The sequence below is a fragment of the Dipodomys spectabilis genome, unplaced genomic scaffold, assembly GCF_019054845.1.
Source record: "Dipodomys spectabilis isolate Male_0828 unplaced genomic scaffold, ASM1905484v1 ptg000365l, whole genome shotgun sequence".
Classification (NCBI taxonomy): Eukaryota; Metazoa; Chordata; class Mammalia; order Rodentia; family Heteromyidae; genus Dipodomys; species Dipodomys spectabilis.
The window spans coordinates 10,727,363-10,746,123 of record NW_024871042.1 but is presented as its reverse complement, the minus strand read 5'-3'; the positions used below and the strand labels follow the sequence as shown (position 1 = coordinate 10,746,123).

At 37.1% G+C, this 18,761-nt stretch overlaps 1 protein-coding gene across 1 annotated transcript in view; it reads left to right on the top strand.

Annotated features, from left to right (window-relative positions):
* The window catches only part of Arpp21 (cAMP regulated phosphoprotein 21), a 118,403-nt gene that overhangs the window by 14,547 nt on the left and 85,095 nt on the right, over positions 1-18,761 (top strand). Inside the window, exons 9-10 of the mRNA XM_042666448.1 lie at positions 14,415-14,523; positions 16,393-16,494. Coding sequence (XP_042522382.1) covers positions 14,415-14,523; positions 16,393-16,494 — 211 coding nt within the window. The remainder of the gene's footprint in view (positions 1-14,414; positions 14,524-16,392; positions 16,495-18,761) is intronic.

Sequence of the window (18,761 nt, the reverse complement as noted above, 5' to 3'; positions counted from 1 at the left end):
TCTGCATGGAGAAAAACAACTTTTACATGAAGTTCAAAACATTTAGGTCATAATGATACAATCTATGAGGATTGTGGAGGGGGGTGGGAAGGAGGGAATGAATGTGTTTGACCTCTAGCATTTTCTATAACATCCTTTGATATAAACCACCTGCCCTTCTGTGATAGAAATAATTTCTCTCAGGATGTATTTTTCAAATAGTTAATATATTATCTCTTATTTTTTTGTGTGCCAGCCCTGAGGCTTGAACTCAGGGCCCGTGTTGCTGTTTCTGAGCTATTCTCCTCCACTTCTGCTTCTTCTTTTCCTGCCCAGGCTGGCTTTGAACCATAATAGTCCAATCTCAGTCATCTGAATAGCTAGGATCGCAGGTATAAGTGATCAGTGCCCAGCTATATCCTACTTACATAGTAGCACCTACTATTTATTGCACCTACTATTTATTATCCCTTGCTTCATATATATAAATTTTTAAATGTTTGCTTACAAATTGAGTTTGGATTTCAAGCTTTTCAAGAAGCAAGGATTAACTTAGATGGAATCTAAGCTCATGTGTCTAATATGAGAACAACAACAACAACATTTTCTTAAATAACCCTCTTGGAGCAAAACCATCTTAAAAAATCTTGAGTAAAGTTCTCCAGAGGAATTCTGAATTTGATAGGAATGCCAACTCACTTAAGATCTTTGCTGTCTGATAAGAAATGATGACTGAAAGACTAATTTTTGTTAAGATCTTTTTGAAGATTACCTTAGTAATACAGGTACATGACCGCTATCTACAACTATCTACAACTATCCTACAATGGATAGTTCTTGATAGCTTCTATGACTTATCTTTGTTAACATACTTGACTTGTAGAGAGGGTACACTCATTAAATCTAAACCATTACTTTATTCCCCTTCACTCTTCCCCCACTTAAGAATGAAAAAGTAATGCCCATTAATAATGTCAGAATAGGAGATGAACTTATTCCTTATATTATTATAAAATCACTGCAGCATACAAGCTAGGTGCCCACTTGGATTTGCTCATATTACATGGACAGGGCATCAGGGTTCTGAGAAATAAAAGAACAAGATGGGAAGGTAGTTGAAGTGAAGGCTGTACAGGTTTAATGTTCCTGTAGGGCTTTGAATTGCCTGATGAGATATGCCATGTGCTTTGAGTCCTATAGCACAGGCAGATACAAATCACAAGGCATTGGAACTATTTCCAGCCACTGTGAGTCACCACAAATCTGTATCCAATATTAGGACTTCAGTATCTGTGATGACATAGACTACATGACAAGATTTCTGTCATTACGTGTCTTAGGCTCTGCTTGTAGAAACTGGGCAATAACTTCAGAGTTTTTCACTTTGAAACCTAAAGATATTTCTTATGACTCTTGGAGTGATAGTAGGCACTTGCCAACGGCCTAATAGACAGCTTTGTGTTTAGAAGCATAGTATTCCAAATATCCTGTGGTACTACCAGGACAGCTAGTTCATGGTTCAGATGGGCATTCATGAGGACTTTGAGGACAGCTAAGTCTTAAACAATTACAAAAAGCAAGATATATTGAAAGGTATAAACAAACATAGAAATTTCTCCATTTATTTAGCAGTGACTCAGGCTGCATATTCTGAAGAGTTGGTGGTATCTGGTTCTCATAGCTACTTAATGAAGATGATTGTTTAAAAAACATTTATTCTTCCTTATGGAGAAAGATATGTACTGAGGGAGGTGACAAGTGGCCCAAGTTATCCCCATGAGATATAATTATAATAATTTATAAAAGATGAGATCACCATACTAAAGCTACCAGCACGACTATGTTTATTGCAGCACTATTTACTATAGCTAAGATATGGAACCAACCCAGATGCCCCTCAGTAGATGAATGGATCAAAAAATGTGGTATATATACACAATGGAATTCTATGCCGTCATCAGAAAGAATGACACTGCCCCATTTGTTAGGAAATGGAAAAGCTTGAAAAAAATTATATTAAGTGAAGTAAGCCAGGTCCAAAGAAACATAGGTCCCATGGTTTCCCTTATTTGCAATATCTAGTATTTGTCTGAGTCAAGCAGTAAAGGTCAGATAAGGTAATGTTAGGGAAATGAACCCTAAGTATGTATTCAAATGTTTTTTTTTCTTTCATGCGATTGTTTCTAACACATTTATAAGATTATTTCTTTGTTGCTTAGTATGTCCCTCCCCCACAGTATAACCCCTGCTTTCACTGTATTTGATGTCGGTATAATTTGTGGAGGGGAAGGGGAAAAACAAATCATTTAAATAGGGATACAGGTTGACCCATTGCAACAATGAGATGTACAAGTCGTTATGTCGAAAGCAAACTTTACAACTTTGGGGGGGGGGGGGAAGGAGCTGGGAGGATTGGCGGGTGGGGGGGGGGGGTGGAGGGGGAGGATGGGAAGGGATGGGGAAGGGGAAACAGAGGAGGCTACAATGCTTGATAAGAAATGTACTCATTGTCTTGCCCATGTAATTGTAACCCGTCTGTACAGTATTTTCACAATAAAAATAATAATAATTAAAAAAAAAAAGATGGGATCAGGATTCGAACCCCCATATCTTAGGGACTTTAAAGTGGTTCTGTATTTCCTGGGGCTTAATTTAAACAGGGTAATCTTGGCAGCTCCAACGGCAGGTCACCTAAGATTGAAGGGCAACTCAAAGGTAGAAAGTTCTTAAAGCTTTAAAGAACAAGGGTTAATGTGCAAAATATAATACTGTAAAAAGATGATAATCAAGTCTTGGCCATTAGGATATATTCAAGAGAGAACAGCAGGTCATAAGGCTTGCTGAGTCTTACCACCCAGATACAGGCCTGGAGTTAAGGCTATTCAGGGAATTAAGGGAAAAAATAATTGTGTTCTTGTGGTTGGCAGTCCAAGACAGTGCTGATATATGAGCGAATAGGTGCACACTAGGAATCAATAAAATCACATTGATCCTTTGAGCTACCTAGGGCTTGGAGACTTATGGCCTCCAATCACACCTTTTAGCCCATAAATTAATGACAAGAGATGCTATTTATTAGAATTTATTGCATTCAGCTGGGCATAGTGGCATATAATCCCAACTACTCAGGAGGCAAAGGCAAGAGGATAATAAATTAGAAGCCTAACTGAGAAAGGTACTTGAGTCCCTGGGATTATGCATTTCATTATAAAGTTATTCTTTTTTTTCTAATACTAGGAATTGAACCTAGAACCTTGTATGTGCTAGAGACGTGCTTTATAACTAAGTTAACATCCCCAATCCTTTTATTTCCAAAATAAATTCAAACACAGATTTTTGTATAGGACAGGCTGACTCTGAACTCAAAATCCTCTTGCCACATCTTCCTGAGCAGTTGGTCTGTTGCTACCATGCTCAGCTAAAGTTATATTTTTTTTATATTTAGCACTGAGGCTAAAACATCAGTAGCTAAAATTACCTTGTTAAACAGTTTCATGTGCTACAAATATATGTTTTTTTATTTATATTAGATAGTTTTATGTTAGAAGGGTCTGTCTCTCATTTTTTTCTCTCCTTTGACTTATTATTCTGTATATTTAGCACAAAGAAGTTTATTGTTTCCTTATTAGAATATTGATTCACCTTCCTCTTCTCTTTGTTACCAAGGAAAAAAAATGGGCATGGACAGTGAAGTGTGTGGACAGTAGATGCCATCATCTTGGTCCCTGTATTTTCCAAAAGGCCAAGATTTTCCGTGAGAACAAGATTTGGCAAGGAGAACACAAATATATCTGGATATCTTTGTATTAAATCAGAACAATTCTTTAAATTTTCCCAGATACTTTTCATGTTAAAAGGTTGTCATCTCTTAAACATTATTTTTTTCTTTTGTCTTTTACATACACCTACTCTCAGTGCCTTAAATCTCTTCCTCTTAACAGTACAGAATAAAGAAAGGTAATAGCAAATCCACTGAAACAGAGTTCATTCCAGGCTCCACAAACAATAACAAAAAGTGACCCAAAGGCAGTAGGTTAGGGGTTTTGCCTTTAGAGTAAAATATCTAAAGACATAACCTGCTCATTCTTAACAAATGTGAGCCTGAGTACTTGCTGGAGAAATGTATGGAGTATAGGTGTAGCTCTTGGTTCCAGAAAAGGTAGTTACCTGTGCTAATTATGAGTGATAAGAGCAATGAAATCTCATGCAGCCTATTCTAAAACTAGATCATTTCTCTCGGGTGAAGAAATGAGATAACTGATTTTATTGATTCCCTAAGATGATGAATCATTTCTTCACTAAGGTGCATGGTCTACAACAGTCATTTTCATGGTGGGAAGATCCAGAAAGGAGGTGGGCAGGACCTCCAAGGTCAGAGGTCTCCTGTTGTGCTTCGCAAGGAGCTGAGTCATAGCACATTGGGTTTTGACCCTGAGCCACTTCAATCCCTGCAGGGGACTGTGTTTATACCAAAACAAGACAAAACCAACAAATGTGCATTTTCTCCCATGCTTGTTTTCATTTCTGCTTCTTTGTCTAGAACCCTGAGTGACTCTGTGAGCAAGCTTAGCAGCATCCTGATGGATGCTCACTTAGCATCCTGTGAAGAAGACCAAACATCAATTTATTTAAGTGCCTCTTAGAAATCTGAGTGGTTGGTTGGCATCCTGTCACTTCTAAACATGGTAAATTTACTGTGCACTTTTTATAGGGATGGTGTTGCAGATCATCTGGCTAGGAGCCAGAGATCAGAAACCTGAGCATTACATTGCTCACAGCAAAGCCATGCAGTTTATTCACTCAACAGATACCACGCTATATTTTCCCCCTCTTGGACTGACACAAGATAATTGTACACAATGTGATGTTTTGTTACCTATAAACATTACTTAATGATCAGTCAGAGTAATTAACATATTTATCTCCTTAAACGTTTTACTATTTCCTTGCTTTTTAATCATTCATAATCAAGGTTAGGCACATTGGCCAGATTCCATACCCTTTCTGAGATATAAATTTTTCTTCCCCACTTTATTGCTCTCGTTTGCCTCAGAGAATATAGGTTTCTGCAGACCAGAAAGATAAATTTCAGATATTCACTGTGAGGAGAATAAATAAGTTCATCATATTCCTTTTCTTATTTGCATAGGGTAACTTATTATTTAACTTTGGAAATGAAATTCACTTGTACCTTCTATAACATTGTATCCTTAACAAACCATTTTCCAAAGCTTTCCTATGGGTAATGATACATTCAAAGATTCTATTTTTTTGGTTTGGCTATTTATTCAATTATTGTGCTCATAACATTCTGGAGAGTTAAGATGGATTACCTTGTAAGAGAACTGAAGCCTAAGGCTCTGTCTCACCTGGTCAGTTCACAGAAGACCAAGGTCAGAAGCCATGGCTTCTGCTCCTTACCCAGACTCTTAATTAATAGTGAAGCAAAGAAGAGCTACCATTAATAGTAAAATGAGAAAAAAAACACTCTGCTTTCATTGCTACCTATTAGTTTACTTATAAAATCCTACATTATGTTGAGTCTTTAAAAATTATGCAGGAGAATAGGTTAAACAATGTGAATGTGGACCAAAGTATACATTTTTTAAGTGCAAATAACAAAAATTATCATACAGCCACAAGAGACACCAGATTAAAAATTAACTTAACATTCTTCAACATGAATCCAAACCTAAGCCCATGTTCTTACACTGTGACAGGAATAAAATATATTTCTTAAGTGTTCACACTAAATGAAGGAAGAACAGGGTATAAAATGTATTCCTTTTTTGTTCATGATTGGAGAAGTGAAGATGGTTCCACTAAGAGTTATATATGTATGAGTATGTAAAACCATCATTTGTGCTGAGTGTGTTTAGCATGTAAACATACAACATGCATTACACAGTTTAGGACAGTTAAAGAAAGGCCGATTGTACATATACACACTACATACAGAGTTAGCCTGTGATATAGTTCTTAAGTGGGGGTGGTTCTCTCAGCTGGCAGCTTTGTTCACAATAGACAGGAGAAACAAGCCTGGTACCTGAAGACTTTGCTCATGGAAAGTAGGTTGATAGTCATTTATGTACTTGTACCCTGTTAAGTTTTAGAGAACACTTGAAAATGAGAGTCTATTAGTATAAATGGGTGTGACCATAATAAGGTTGTAGTGCTTGTCACAAGTCATCAAACAACACTTTGGAATCCACTAAGGCAAATGGACACTTACCTATTATAATGCAAACTGGTTCCTTCCAAATGTCAGCCCTTCCAGATTCCTGGTATTCCCAGGAGATCAAATCCCTTCCCATTTTACTCCCTCAGGCCTTCAAACTAGGATAATGAAGAAAAGAATGGCATTTCTTTGTGTATACAACCAAACTTGATAATCCTATATTAATTAAACTACACTGAAGCTCTGAACTATCGAGCAATTTAAATACTACATTTCTATGCATGTTTCAATGGAATACTTTTTATGTATTTTCTAATATGTTAGCAAAAGGCCTTTCATCCCAAGAAACAACAATAATATTTAGCACTTTCCAAATGCAGCAACACTTTCTTTATAAACCTGACTGCATCACTGAGAAACAAATGAATTAAATAATAGAATGTAATAATAGAGATTTAATCTACCATGATTAACACTCATGAAAATATTGTTTTAATAGTTATTGGTAGCTTTTATTTTTAGCCTACTCAGAAAAATATGAATAATGTAATAATAGATTCTAACAACTATTGTGATCCTTGCTAACAACTAGTGCTAGGCTTCACTGACTTTTATCTATTTATTCCTCCCCATATACTTTAAGGTAAGAATTATTATTTTGAGTTTTACATAATAAAACAAATTAAAAATACTTTTCCATCAGAAAGCTACATGAACTGAAAATGTCACACAGTTATTAATAAGATTCAAGGCTGAAAGGACAGCTTTCTTTCTATTTTTTCTTTTCTTTTTTGTTTATGCTGTTCCTGGGGCTTGAACTCAGGGCTTAAATGCAAGCTTTTGGGGTTATTAGTTGGAGAGAAGAAAATCAGGGATTTTCCTTCCTGGCTGGCTTTGAACCATGATTCATGAAATCAACCTCTTGAGTAGGCAGAATTGCTACCAGGACTTAGTGTTTTTCCATGTGTGTGTGCGTGTGTGTGTGTGTGTGTGTGTGTGTGTGTGATACTATTGTTTGAACTATCAAGAAACTGTGTGCTAGTATCTCATATCTGTAATCCTAAATACTCAGAAAGCTGAGATGTGGAAAATTGTAATTTGAGTAAATTTGCACAGAAAACTTTGCTAGACTCCATCTTCAAAATTACCAGCAAAAGCAAGTTTCCAGCTGTGGCTCAGTTAGTAGAGCACCAGGCAAGCCAGCACAAAACATTGAGTTCAAACTCTAGTTCTTTCAAACCCTACTTTCTTTAGCAGGAGCAAAAAATAATTGTTGGAAGTGAACACAAATGATGGCAGTGGGCGAAGTGTTGTATTTCTGCTGAAATCATGGCAGGAAAAATACATACTGAACCACTGGTCACATTTGTGGCTTAAGGCTAGATTATTTGTTTCTAAGTATACTTAGAAAATTCCATTGGTATTCTTGAAAATATAAAGTGGCTGAAATTGTCCTAGGCTAATCCTAAAATTAAAAATTCTCCCAAATAGCCATTATCTTTACAAATTACAGGTTATTTGGCATTTCAGAAAAAAACAAACTTAAAATGCCTTCATAATTTCAACAATCTAGTCATATATTATATGTCACCTTGTATTTGATCAGAGACTTGCATACCACTTCATATGTATTTCATGCAAGATTATCTGCAGATCATTTTTGAAGTGTTTCCTTACTGTAATGTAGTTTTTCTACTGTAAACATTAATTTTTGTTTATGGAAACTCTTAATTTTCAGGCAAACTTAAAGAAGAATGCCAGATGTCTTGTTCTCTTTGGAATCGAAATTTTTATTGTGATTATAAAGTTGGTGTACAGAGTCATTTTGTTTTTTAACCTATACATACCTGTCTGGCTATGCCTAATTTGGTAGCCTTGTAAAACCATCCTCTATACAGTTCATGGATAATAAGAGACACAAACTGAGAATATGTTTCAAGTATTTACTGGTTTATGTTATCTTTACCCTTTCCAATTTTTTCTTTTATCCTTTCTCCTTACCCCTTTGGGTCTTTTCCCATGTCAGGATCAGTGGGTCTTCTCCTGTAGAGAAGAACAAAGGTCTTCAGGTTGAACGTAATTGCTATATTAGCAAATACATATTCTCCTGACAAACAAAGAAGGAACAAAACAAAGAGCAGAGAGTGATGTTGTAGGAAGGAAGGAATCTATATATACTGGCAGGTCTTACTGTAATAAGCCAAGACTAGAAACAGAGAAGAAAATTAAATCTAGTAGTCTTTAAAAGCAGCAGAACAATAGAAAGATTAAGAATTGGTTTGACAAAACAAAATCTCCAAAATGCCCAATTAAGTTGATTATGAAATAATACATGTTAACAAAAGATTATTTTCTAAATATTCAAAATTTAAGAATAATTGTCATAATCCAATGGTTGAATAGTAATCAACTAATAAGTAGTAGAATTAATTTCTTATCCTTCTAAGCTAATAGCTGCCATTATTTTGTTGCTATAAAATAATAGTGCTTATTGTAATATTTATAGATACGTGAAACATTAGAAGTAAGTTGGCTCATCCCATCATTCTCTGGCTAACGGTCCCACTACTATTTTACCTTATAGTTTTTATATAAATACAATCAAGGTATATCTGTGCTTATATAAATTGGCTTTATGTACAGCCAACACTACCGGATATTATTTAATAAAACTACATATCTGTAAAATGTACCTTTTACTTGTTCTATACATCATAGACCTTCATTGCTTTGTGCCTTAGAAAGACAAAGGTTTCTAATCATTCATTTCTATTTCCTTCTGGGTTTATCCTTAGAATCACTTGTCAAAGTAAATTGACATATTTAAGGCCCTTAATTCACATAGCCAAAGTGCTTGCCAGAGTCACAGGGGCCATGCAAGAGATAGCTCCTGAGCCAGGCTGACTGTGTTCAATTCATGCAGTTCATAGTCCTGGGTAAAGGAAAGTCAAAGTGTTCTATTCCTGGTTTCCTTTGTTTATCTTTAAGTCCACTAGAGATCAGGAAAAGAACATGATGAATTTCACGAAGAGGTGTAAAGAGGATTTATCTTTAAGTCCACTAGAGAACAGGAAAAGAACATGATGAATTTCACAAAGAGGTGTAAAGTTAGGAATACAAGCTTGATGAATGCTAACAAAGAGTTTGAATGCTTAACCACTTCCCATCTTGGATGTGTAAGATATTGTAACATTCTTTAAGTGAGAATGAAATGGTATAAAATGACCAAGAGATAAAGCAGCTTATCTTACATGGGCTGTGACATCAAGCAAGATCCCTATTCCAAGTCAACCTGTGCAGAGAAAGAAAGTTTGCAAGAGCTCATCTCAACAGAAAAATCTGGGCATTTTGTAACACACTTGCCATCCCAGCCACTCTGGGAAGCAAGCTGGGGGTGAGAGGATTATGATCCCGTCTCAAAAATAACCAGAGAAAAATATTATTGGAGGGAGTAGAGTTCCTGCCTAGCAACTCAGAGTGCAAATCCTAGTCCTGCCCAAAGAAAAGCAAGTAAATACACATTTTCTTAAGAAAGACAGAAGTCTTTCTATTTTTAATAAAGATACTAAAATTATAGAAACTTCAATTTTGACTAAAAGAAGAGTGCTTTCTTTATAATTTTACAATTGAAATACCTTTGATAAGTTCTTTAACCATCAAAATATTTGGTCTTTTTGGGCATCTAAGTCTTTCTCCACTCAGATGCTTAAACACACTGAAGATCACTTTTCAGTTGCTCAGAATGAAATTCAATGATTTCTCTGTGACTCTCAATAGTTAGGAGTATATAATTCTCCATGTATATGTAGGAGATAAAATAAGAATAAATATTTAACGGGGAAAGCAATAAATTTGATCTGAAGAACATAGCAGTAAAGGTGAACTATTCCTTCAACTTTAAAAATTTGATACTGAAAAAATGGATCATTATGATCATGAGGAGGAGGAGGAAGATAAGTGCTTGTATGTTTCAAGCTTCAAGAGGAAATCTCTAAAATTAGAAATGATACATTGGAAGAAAGTATGTGCTTACCTTCAGCAGCTACACACCACTTTTCACTTCATGAGCTCTTCTAATTTAGGACCCATCATGAGTTAACTTTTCACAGTTATTGTCCAGGGTGCCTAGAAATGACAGGAAATACTAGCAGTATTCAGATATATGAGCAGTGCATTTCACAGTGGACACAGGTTACACACTGTGGGAAGACATTTTTACCTTGAAAAGAGGAAGGTATTTTCTATTTATATATGCATTACATTTATTTTCTGTGCTTTTTTGGTGACTGTAAAGTGAAAGCTAAAAATAGTACCTCGTGGGCTAAATCCACAAGGAAAAGAAAATGTTCGTCTATATGATGTATGGCCATGAGATGTACAGTGAAATCTAGGCATCATCAATTTCATGAATACCATGACCTTTTGTAGCCTTGAGAATATAATATTTTCTTTAGGGTCAGATCCATACTAATACATTCAAAGTACTATAATTCATTTCCATTCTAAATAAAATTCCATTACACATTATTTTAGTTTCATTCATTTTTATGGCTTAGGAATAATATTCCTGCAGTGTTCAATTAGTTGCAAAAGGAATTTTTAAAGGGTGCATTACTGTTAATTTTCAGTTTAATTATTTACAGTAATTCAGCTATATGCCTTAGTATGCCAGAGCTTAAACTAAAATTGTACTTTAACTTGAAACCCATAAAGAGTAAACCAACCTGGGAATATTTCACTAGCTTTATTGAATTCTCTTATAGCAAGCTTTAAATGTTTTCTTTACGATCATACTTTTCAAAAAACAGGAAGGGGTTAATCACTTGAACATACTAACTTTAGAAAAAATATTAACAGGACATTGGAAATGCAGCTACTGAGGAATTGCTCTGACTACTTTGTATCAATATGAGATACACTTTCTCTAAATATTTATATTATTATTGTAACTATTATGTGATTAGCATATTTTCCCAATCTATCCTCATAAGAAACATAAACAGTGCCATAAAGATGTGGAATTTGAAAAATTCCATTAGTTAAATTAAATACCAGTACAACATTTGTTTTTTACACACTTCATTATCTTTAAGTAGTTGCACAAAGGAATTGCCATTTGACAAAACAGTCTATGAATACAGTGCATCTTATCAATGTCACCCTTTTAACATTCTGACCTATCCCTCCCCTTTTCACCTCTTTCTCACGCCTCTTAATTTTGTAGGATGTACATTGAACAGGATATACACTGAACTTGACTGCATTCTCGCCCTCCTCTCCTCTTCAGAGTCCACCCCTTTCTCCTTGATCTAATCCTACCCTTTGCAAGTACCCACTTCCTGGTGTTGGGTTTTTGGTGGGCTTTTTGCTGTTGTTCAACTTTTCCTTTTCCTTTCTGAGGAATTACATTATTTGAGTTCTCCCTTGATTCTACCAACTTTCAGTTAGTATATTCGTTAAATAAATATATTTTAAAATTAAGAGAGCAGAGATTCCCATGCCTAAATCCTGCCCTTCCAAAGACAGCCTCAGATAGATAGATAAATAGATAGATAGATAGATAGATAGATAGATAGATAGATAGATAGATAGATAGATAGATAGATAGATAGATAGATAGATCAATTTTGTCAAAATAAAACATAAATCTAATCTTCCTTCTGTTCTAAAATTAACTTATATTCCTATCAAACTCTCATGTTCTGTTTTGTAATTACAGAATTTATGACCTCATATTTCATTCCTATCTCTCTCTGAATGATGTGATTTAAAAGGAACTATGCTAAATATTCATCCATCCACACATAGATTAATTACTTTACTCAGCTGAATGTGACCCATGTGTCAAGCATAGATATGACCACTTAAAACTAAGTGTTTGAAAGAAACAAAGAGCTACCCACGTGAAAGTTAAAGTTGAGTTGCAGTTAGAATCTTAAATTCTCATTCTAGTGTTTCTGGTCTTTAAAAAAAAACAACTTTTTATTGTAAAGGTGATGTACAGAAGGGTTACAGTTACATAAGTCAGGCATTGAGTACATGTCTTTTTTTGAATAGTGTCATTTCTTCCTTCTGTTTCTGATCTTTAAAGAAATTAGATGAAACAAATTTCACCTTATGCTTATAAATCAAAATGTCCACATTCTTACATAAGTAGGATCAGACACTTAGAAACAAATAAAAAAAGTACATGTAAATTTAAAGAAATTATTTTGATTACTGCAGTTTGTCAGATACATAGCCTAGGGATGTTTGAGGAGACATAATTAACATTGACACAACCTAATTAACATTGATACAATCCACATCTTTATTTAAATCAGCCTCCTAATTTTACTTGCAATGAAAAATTATGTACCAGCAACCAAGTATTGATTTCAAATATAGGGAGGCTAGAAAATTCTGGAGAATTGTTATCATTTAAAGGTGCATATGATACAATTCAAGGATTTACAGTATCCTATGTCATTGAGATACATTGTGACAAATCTGAACCAAATGTTCCATTTCTCTACCACAAATGACTCCTTCTTTATAAAGTGAAATTTTATTCATTCTGTCCTAAACCATGTTATCACGTTCAGATTTTTCTGCTTTATATTTTATTACATTTTATTCTTGGTGGAAAATGTCTTCATTTATCACTAAGATGATGTAATGTGGTGAGATTTGAGTATCTCATACCCACTGTGTGCCATAGACCAAGGGATCTATTGACCATCCCTGTGGGCATTTGCCCAGGCTTTTTTTAGGTCAAAAGAAATATTGAGGGTATTTTCTGTCCTTCATCTTTCAAAGAGGAAAAGAAGATTTATTTCTACTGCACCCAACTTTTACCACCAGAACTGCAAAAATGATGCCGGCAACAAAAGCTGGCATGATCCCAGCTTTCTGCTAGTGCCTGTTAGACTTCACAATTAATTCTTGTGTGTACATTTAAGGAAACAGTGCTTCTCATGACTATCTGACATATACACTGGAGCCACTGCTTTTGTTTCCTAGTGCTGTTTGCTTATTTTGGAGCTGTAAGAGGAGAAGGACATTTGCAGACCACAGGGACTGTAAAGCAGCCCTCCTGTCTACTGTCAAAATGATCCCAGCAGGGAAGAACTCCTCTGAGTTTCAGAGAACACCAGACAAAACACAGAAACTCTTTGGAGAGTCACAATTACTAGTGCTTTGAATATGGGGACAGACATTTCAGTATTTCTGGTGTAGATTAATCTGACCAAGTTCTGTGTGCCTAGTCATAATCATGGGAAAATAACAAGGAAATAGAATAATTTCCTTTAATAATACCAAATAAGAGAATCTAAGAAAACAATCATCTCATTGATAGTGAGTCCTTGCTAAAATTTTTCCTATACCAATTAGTCATTGAGTTGTTTAACCTGAATATCTCCAGTCCTAAACTGATTTGGAGCCCTTGGTCAAGATTGTCTGAATGGCCAAGTGCCGGTGTTTCACGCCTGTAATCCTAGCTACTCAGGAGGCTGAGATCTGAGGATCACCGTTCAAAGCCAGCCCAGGCAGGAAAGTCTGTAAGACTCTTATCTCCAGAAATCTAGAAGTGCCACTGTGGCTCAAGTGGTAGAGTGTTCGCCTTTAGCTGAAGGGCTGATGGATAGGGCCCAAGCCCAGAGTTCAAGCCCCATGACCAGAAAAAAAAAAAAAAAAAATGAATGTCTAAATGTATTGGACCCAGATTCCAGAGCCATTGTCTTGGGAGAAAGAAATCATTTTGAAGCAATCCTCTCTCTCTACAGCTCCAGAAGACTCTTGAGACAGGGCCAGAACAGTACTTTCCATTTCTATGCATTTATGAGTCTGGTTTGTGATCTACAGAGTGTAGATATGAATGGAAATTAATTTGAATTCAGGAGTAACCAAGCTTAAAATAACTAGAGGAAAACAGCCAAGCCATATATCTATACATCTACGTCTATATCTATTTGTCTGCCTATCTTTCTATCTGTCTAGCTAAGCCTTTTAAATTTATTTCAGCTGTAGCCCTGTTGATGAACACACAGCAAACCAGCTTCAAAATTCAAAAGGGACAAAAGTGTTGTAACAAACAGTATTTGGGAAGTGACATTGTCTACTTGCCAGCAACACTAAACATCAGAGCCTTTGTAAACTCTTTTTTAAAAAACGAAATGCCAGTTTAGGGGGGAAAAAAAGACACTAAGAAATAACTTTAATCACAGGGGTGGGGGAAAAAAGCCTTTTTTATTGATATGTTTTACTTTGCTGGCAGACCAGAGCAAAGGTTTTGTGAACATTTAAAAGATGAAAAAGGTGAAGAATCCCAGAAGCGGTTTATCTTGAAGCGAGATAACTCTAGTATTGATAAAGAAGACAATCAGGTTGGTTCTCAAGTTTGAGAGTGGCTGACATTGTTGTTTTTGAAGGTGGGCTGACTGATGTTTTTGTCATTCCTCTGTGGTCCCCTCCTGCCTTCCCTACCCTCCTGCTCTGACACTACCACCCTCTCTCCATCCCCTTGGCTCCCCTGCTTTCCCCCTTGGCATTGATGGGTAGCCAGAAACCATGTCCTGGTTGCTTTAGCAATGGCTCTGTGCTGGGTTGCATGGGTGGTGCTTGGTGCAGTACTTGCTGCATGCTATGGGGAGGTGCGGGATGCTGCTCACAGCTTTGGGGTAAGCTTGTCAGCTGCATTTCCAGATGTCTGTGTAACTCTGCCAGTCGCTCCACTCCCTACAGCTCTGTCCTTCCGTTGTGCACAAATTGAGTTGGATTATCATACGGACTGATGACCCCACCGGTGTAGCTGTAAAGAACAAACCTTGTTATGGTGAGGACAGGTGGATTTTGCAACTATCCTAAAATAAGTCTTCACACACACACACACACACACACACACACACACACACACACACACAATCGAGTTTATGGTTTAGTCACCCAGCCTTCTTTCCATCTTTTCTGGTCCATGTAAAATTGTCTGCTTGTTCTGCATGAGGTGTAGCCAAACTTTATCCATGTGTAATGTGCTTGTGACAAAACACTCTGTTGACCTGGAAGAGCCTGGATCATGGTACTTGGCCCAGGATAAGGAAAGTTTGTTGATCTCGTCTCTAGATAGAGGGTGTGGTATCCAGAGTGAGGAAAAAGAAAATCTTAGAAAATGCAAGGAAAAACAAATTCTAAATGATCATAAGAACAATAGAAAGCCACATAAATGCCACAGCAATTACACTTTGTGTCTGACACTCAGAAATAGATATTTTTGAAGTGACTTTGCTTAATCATTCTTAAAGGTAAGACAATCTGCATCTCACTCAGGATCTCTTCTTAATTGCTCTCTCTGAGTCACTGTGAGCCACAGTGTGCATCTCTGACGAACTTTTTAATCAAATTTGTTCATCGCTTTCACCTTTTTTTCCCTCCCACCACTATCACAGCCACTGAGTTGCACTGTGGCTCGTGTTTCACTATAAAATCTGTGCCTGTGTTGAGTACTTAGCAGGGTGTCTGGTGCATGGACGGATGAATGTGGTTAAGTGCAGGGCATGGTGTCAAGAATGGCCATGGTTAGACAGGAGGGTAGTGGAGATGCAGGAAATGGCTCAGAGGAGAGGAAGAAGAAGAGCAGTCCTCATGCTGGGTTCTTTGAGTTGTTTTCACTTTGTCCGAATTGACCCTGATCAACAAATAGATATAACTTGTAGTCATAAGGTCCTTCTTCCTGTATCAACCCATTCACAGGACCATTGCTCAAATAAAAAAGCACCGCCACTTGGGAGACAGTAAAATGATGTCCACACGATCTTCCATTTTGTCCCCTACGTAAGGTGCTAATGGGCTCACTTGCTCGTTCTCTTATCCCCAAGTTTTCAAAGCTATTTCTTCCCCATGTCCCTCACTGCTTTCTTCTGAGGAGTCAAAAACACACAGGCTAGAAAATGAGACAGAATCCTTACCTGGGAAGGTTGTATATTCTCAGGACTTGTGCCCCATTCAGGTACACTCATATAGGCACACGTGAGCTACTCTTCTACAGCAAGGAAACTACCACAAGCAACAAAACACACCCCATCATTGCATGCTATGTACACATGGTCCATGTCCCCCTCACTCAGCCTCCTCAGGGACAGAGAGGGTGAGACTTGTCATGCTCCAGTTGTTTAAATGAGCATTTAATATTCTCAGCTGACAGTTGTTTTTTAACAACTCAACTTGGATAACCCTCCTGATTTCTTTTCTCTGTTCAGCAAAACAGAATGCATCCATTTAGAGATGACAGACGAAGTAAATCAATTGAAGAGAGAGAAGAGGAGTATCAGAGAGTGAGGGAGAGAATATTTGCACACGATGTGAGTAGTTGTTTTAATTGCCTCTTTAGTCTGGGCCTTCCATCAGCAGAAAGGCAGCCTCATTCCCCAGACAGGGATCTGGCAAGGAGGACAGAGGCTGGAGCCAGGGAGCAGCAAATCAAACTGCAGTAGCAAAGGAAAAGTGTTTCTGGAAGAGGAGTCAGTTCAGGGAAATGCTGGAAAATGAGCCAATGGTCTGATCAGGGTGTGATCAGTATCAAAGTAGAGAGGCAACATTTTGGTCAGTAAAATGGACCTTCCATACAGAGAGAGAATGGCAGATTGCATAAATACCTACACATCCACATTAGGCAACAGAGAACTCATTTTGGATTAACAAATGCCCCATTATGCAAAAGAAGGAATTACAAAGAAAGAGTCTGTTGCTCACACACGTACACTTACCTACATCTACAAACATACAGTACTTTCAGAGTCCTTTGCAAATATGGACACTTCGTTACAGTGAAGTTAGTAATGCTCGATCCCCTATTCCTCAATTTCAGATCAAATAAAATCTGCAAACAATTTGTGAAGGGAATACTCAAAAAAATCATTTCTTTTGATCAAATTCTAACAAAGAAAACATGGTTAGGTTTTTTTTTTTTTTTTTTACTTTTTATCCTCTAGGGTCAAGATAAAGTGTAATTATGTTAAATAAAATCTAAAAGGAGTTTTTTAAGGCTGTATTTAACATGAAAGTTAAAAGGACAAGCAATCTCCACAGAGCTTTCTATTCCTCCTATTCATTAGAGCTTTCGCATATAGCCTGCGTTCTTCCCTCAGCAAAAGCAGACATGTGGGCTACTTGGTGCCACAGAGGCATCAAGTGCAACATTCCACTTCCATACCTCTGTAATTTGCCCTTGAGGGGGCCTCATACCAAGTCAGCCTCAGGCCTGGGTGTCAATGCTAGACTTGGAGGACTACTGCTCTGGGGGTTGACCAAGAGTTCTAGATCACCTAGCTGGTGCTGATGCTGAAATCTAAAGCTATCTAAGAGTCAGCCTTTTACAGTTCTGCATTGTTTCCCTCTCCTATCCACCTTCCCTTTCTTGAATACTCTAAATTACAATTTTAATTATTGAATATTCCAACCCAGAGCTCTGAAATTAGCGGATGGGGAGAAAGGCAGTTGGAGATTGCCATCACTAGCAATCTGGATGCAATTTTAGGAGATTCTACTTGGACTGATCATGGTCAGGTCTTTTGGAAGGTGCAAAGCACAGCCTGATACATGTTAGACCTTTAATTGTATTTGTCTAATATCAGGATGGAATGATGAAAAAGTCTACTCCCCTCGTGAGAGGTTGAGGCTTAGAGGTGAGTGATGGGGTACATCATCACATCATCATTCTTTTCTGAAGATGTTTTTAGAGAGCACTTTTTTTTTTTTTTGGTCGGTCGTGGGGCTTGAACTCTGGTCTTGGGCGTTATCCCTCAGCTCTTCAGCTCAAGGTGAGCGCTCTATCACTTAAGCCACTTTTGGTTTTCTAGTGATTTATTGGCGATAAGAGTCTCACAGACTTGCCTTGCCCAGGCTGGCTTTGAACTGTGATCCTCAGATCTCAGCCTCCTGAGTAGCTAGGATTACAGGCGTGAGCCACCGGTGCCCGGCTTAGAGAGAACTTTTTATTGAAAATTATTTCACCTTTTAATCTTCTACCCACTCTTAATTCCTCATGCATGCACAAACATACATTAAAAACATTGACATACTGGTTTGGGTAAGCCAAGAAATTTATGAATCTTTATGATATAAAACAAATACTAATCACACAGATAATCACACACATAGCCTTATGGGGTTTTTTGTTTCTTTTTTAAATTAATATCGTTAAGTAGTTATACAAAGGAGTTGCCATCTTGAGTGCTTTCCTGGTATGAAGATGATCCAGGTACTGCTTCCTGATTGCTGCTTTTCATGTCCTGTCCATGGAAAGGTCTCACAGGAAGAAGGGGTTGGCTGACTTCTCTTGCACTCTTGAATCTGAATTCTAAATTTGAGCACTGAGGTAAACACAGTACTTTGACTTTCAATGGCCACATTGCTTTTCTACAAAATGCAAATGGCTGTGTACCCTGCAAGAGCAGGCTTCAGTGTGAGAATGTTAAAAGGCCCAACTGTTGCCAAGCCTTTCTGTTCCATGATATCAGCTGGCAGCCATCTTTAATGTGATATGACTTCTGTCCTCTGTACAAACAAGGATTTGAGTTGCTCTGGTAGGGTTTTTACTGGCCAACACATGTGACTTTACATATTTAAA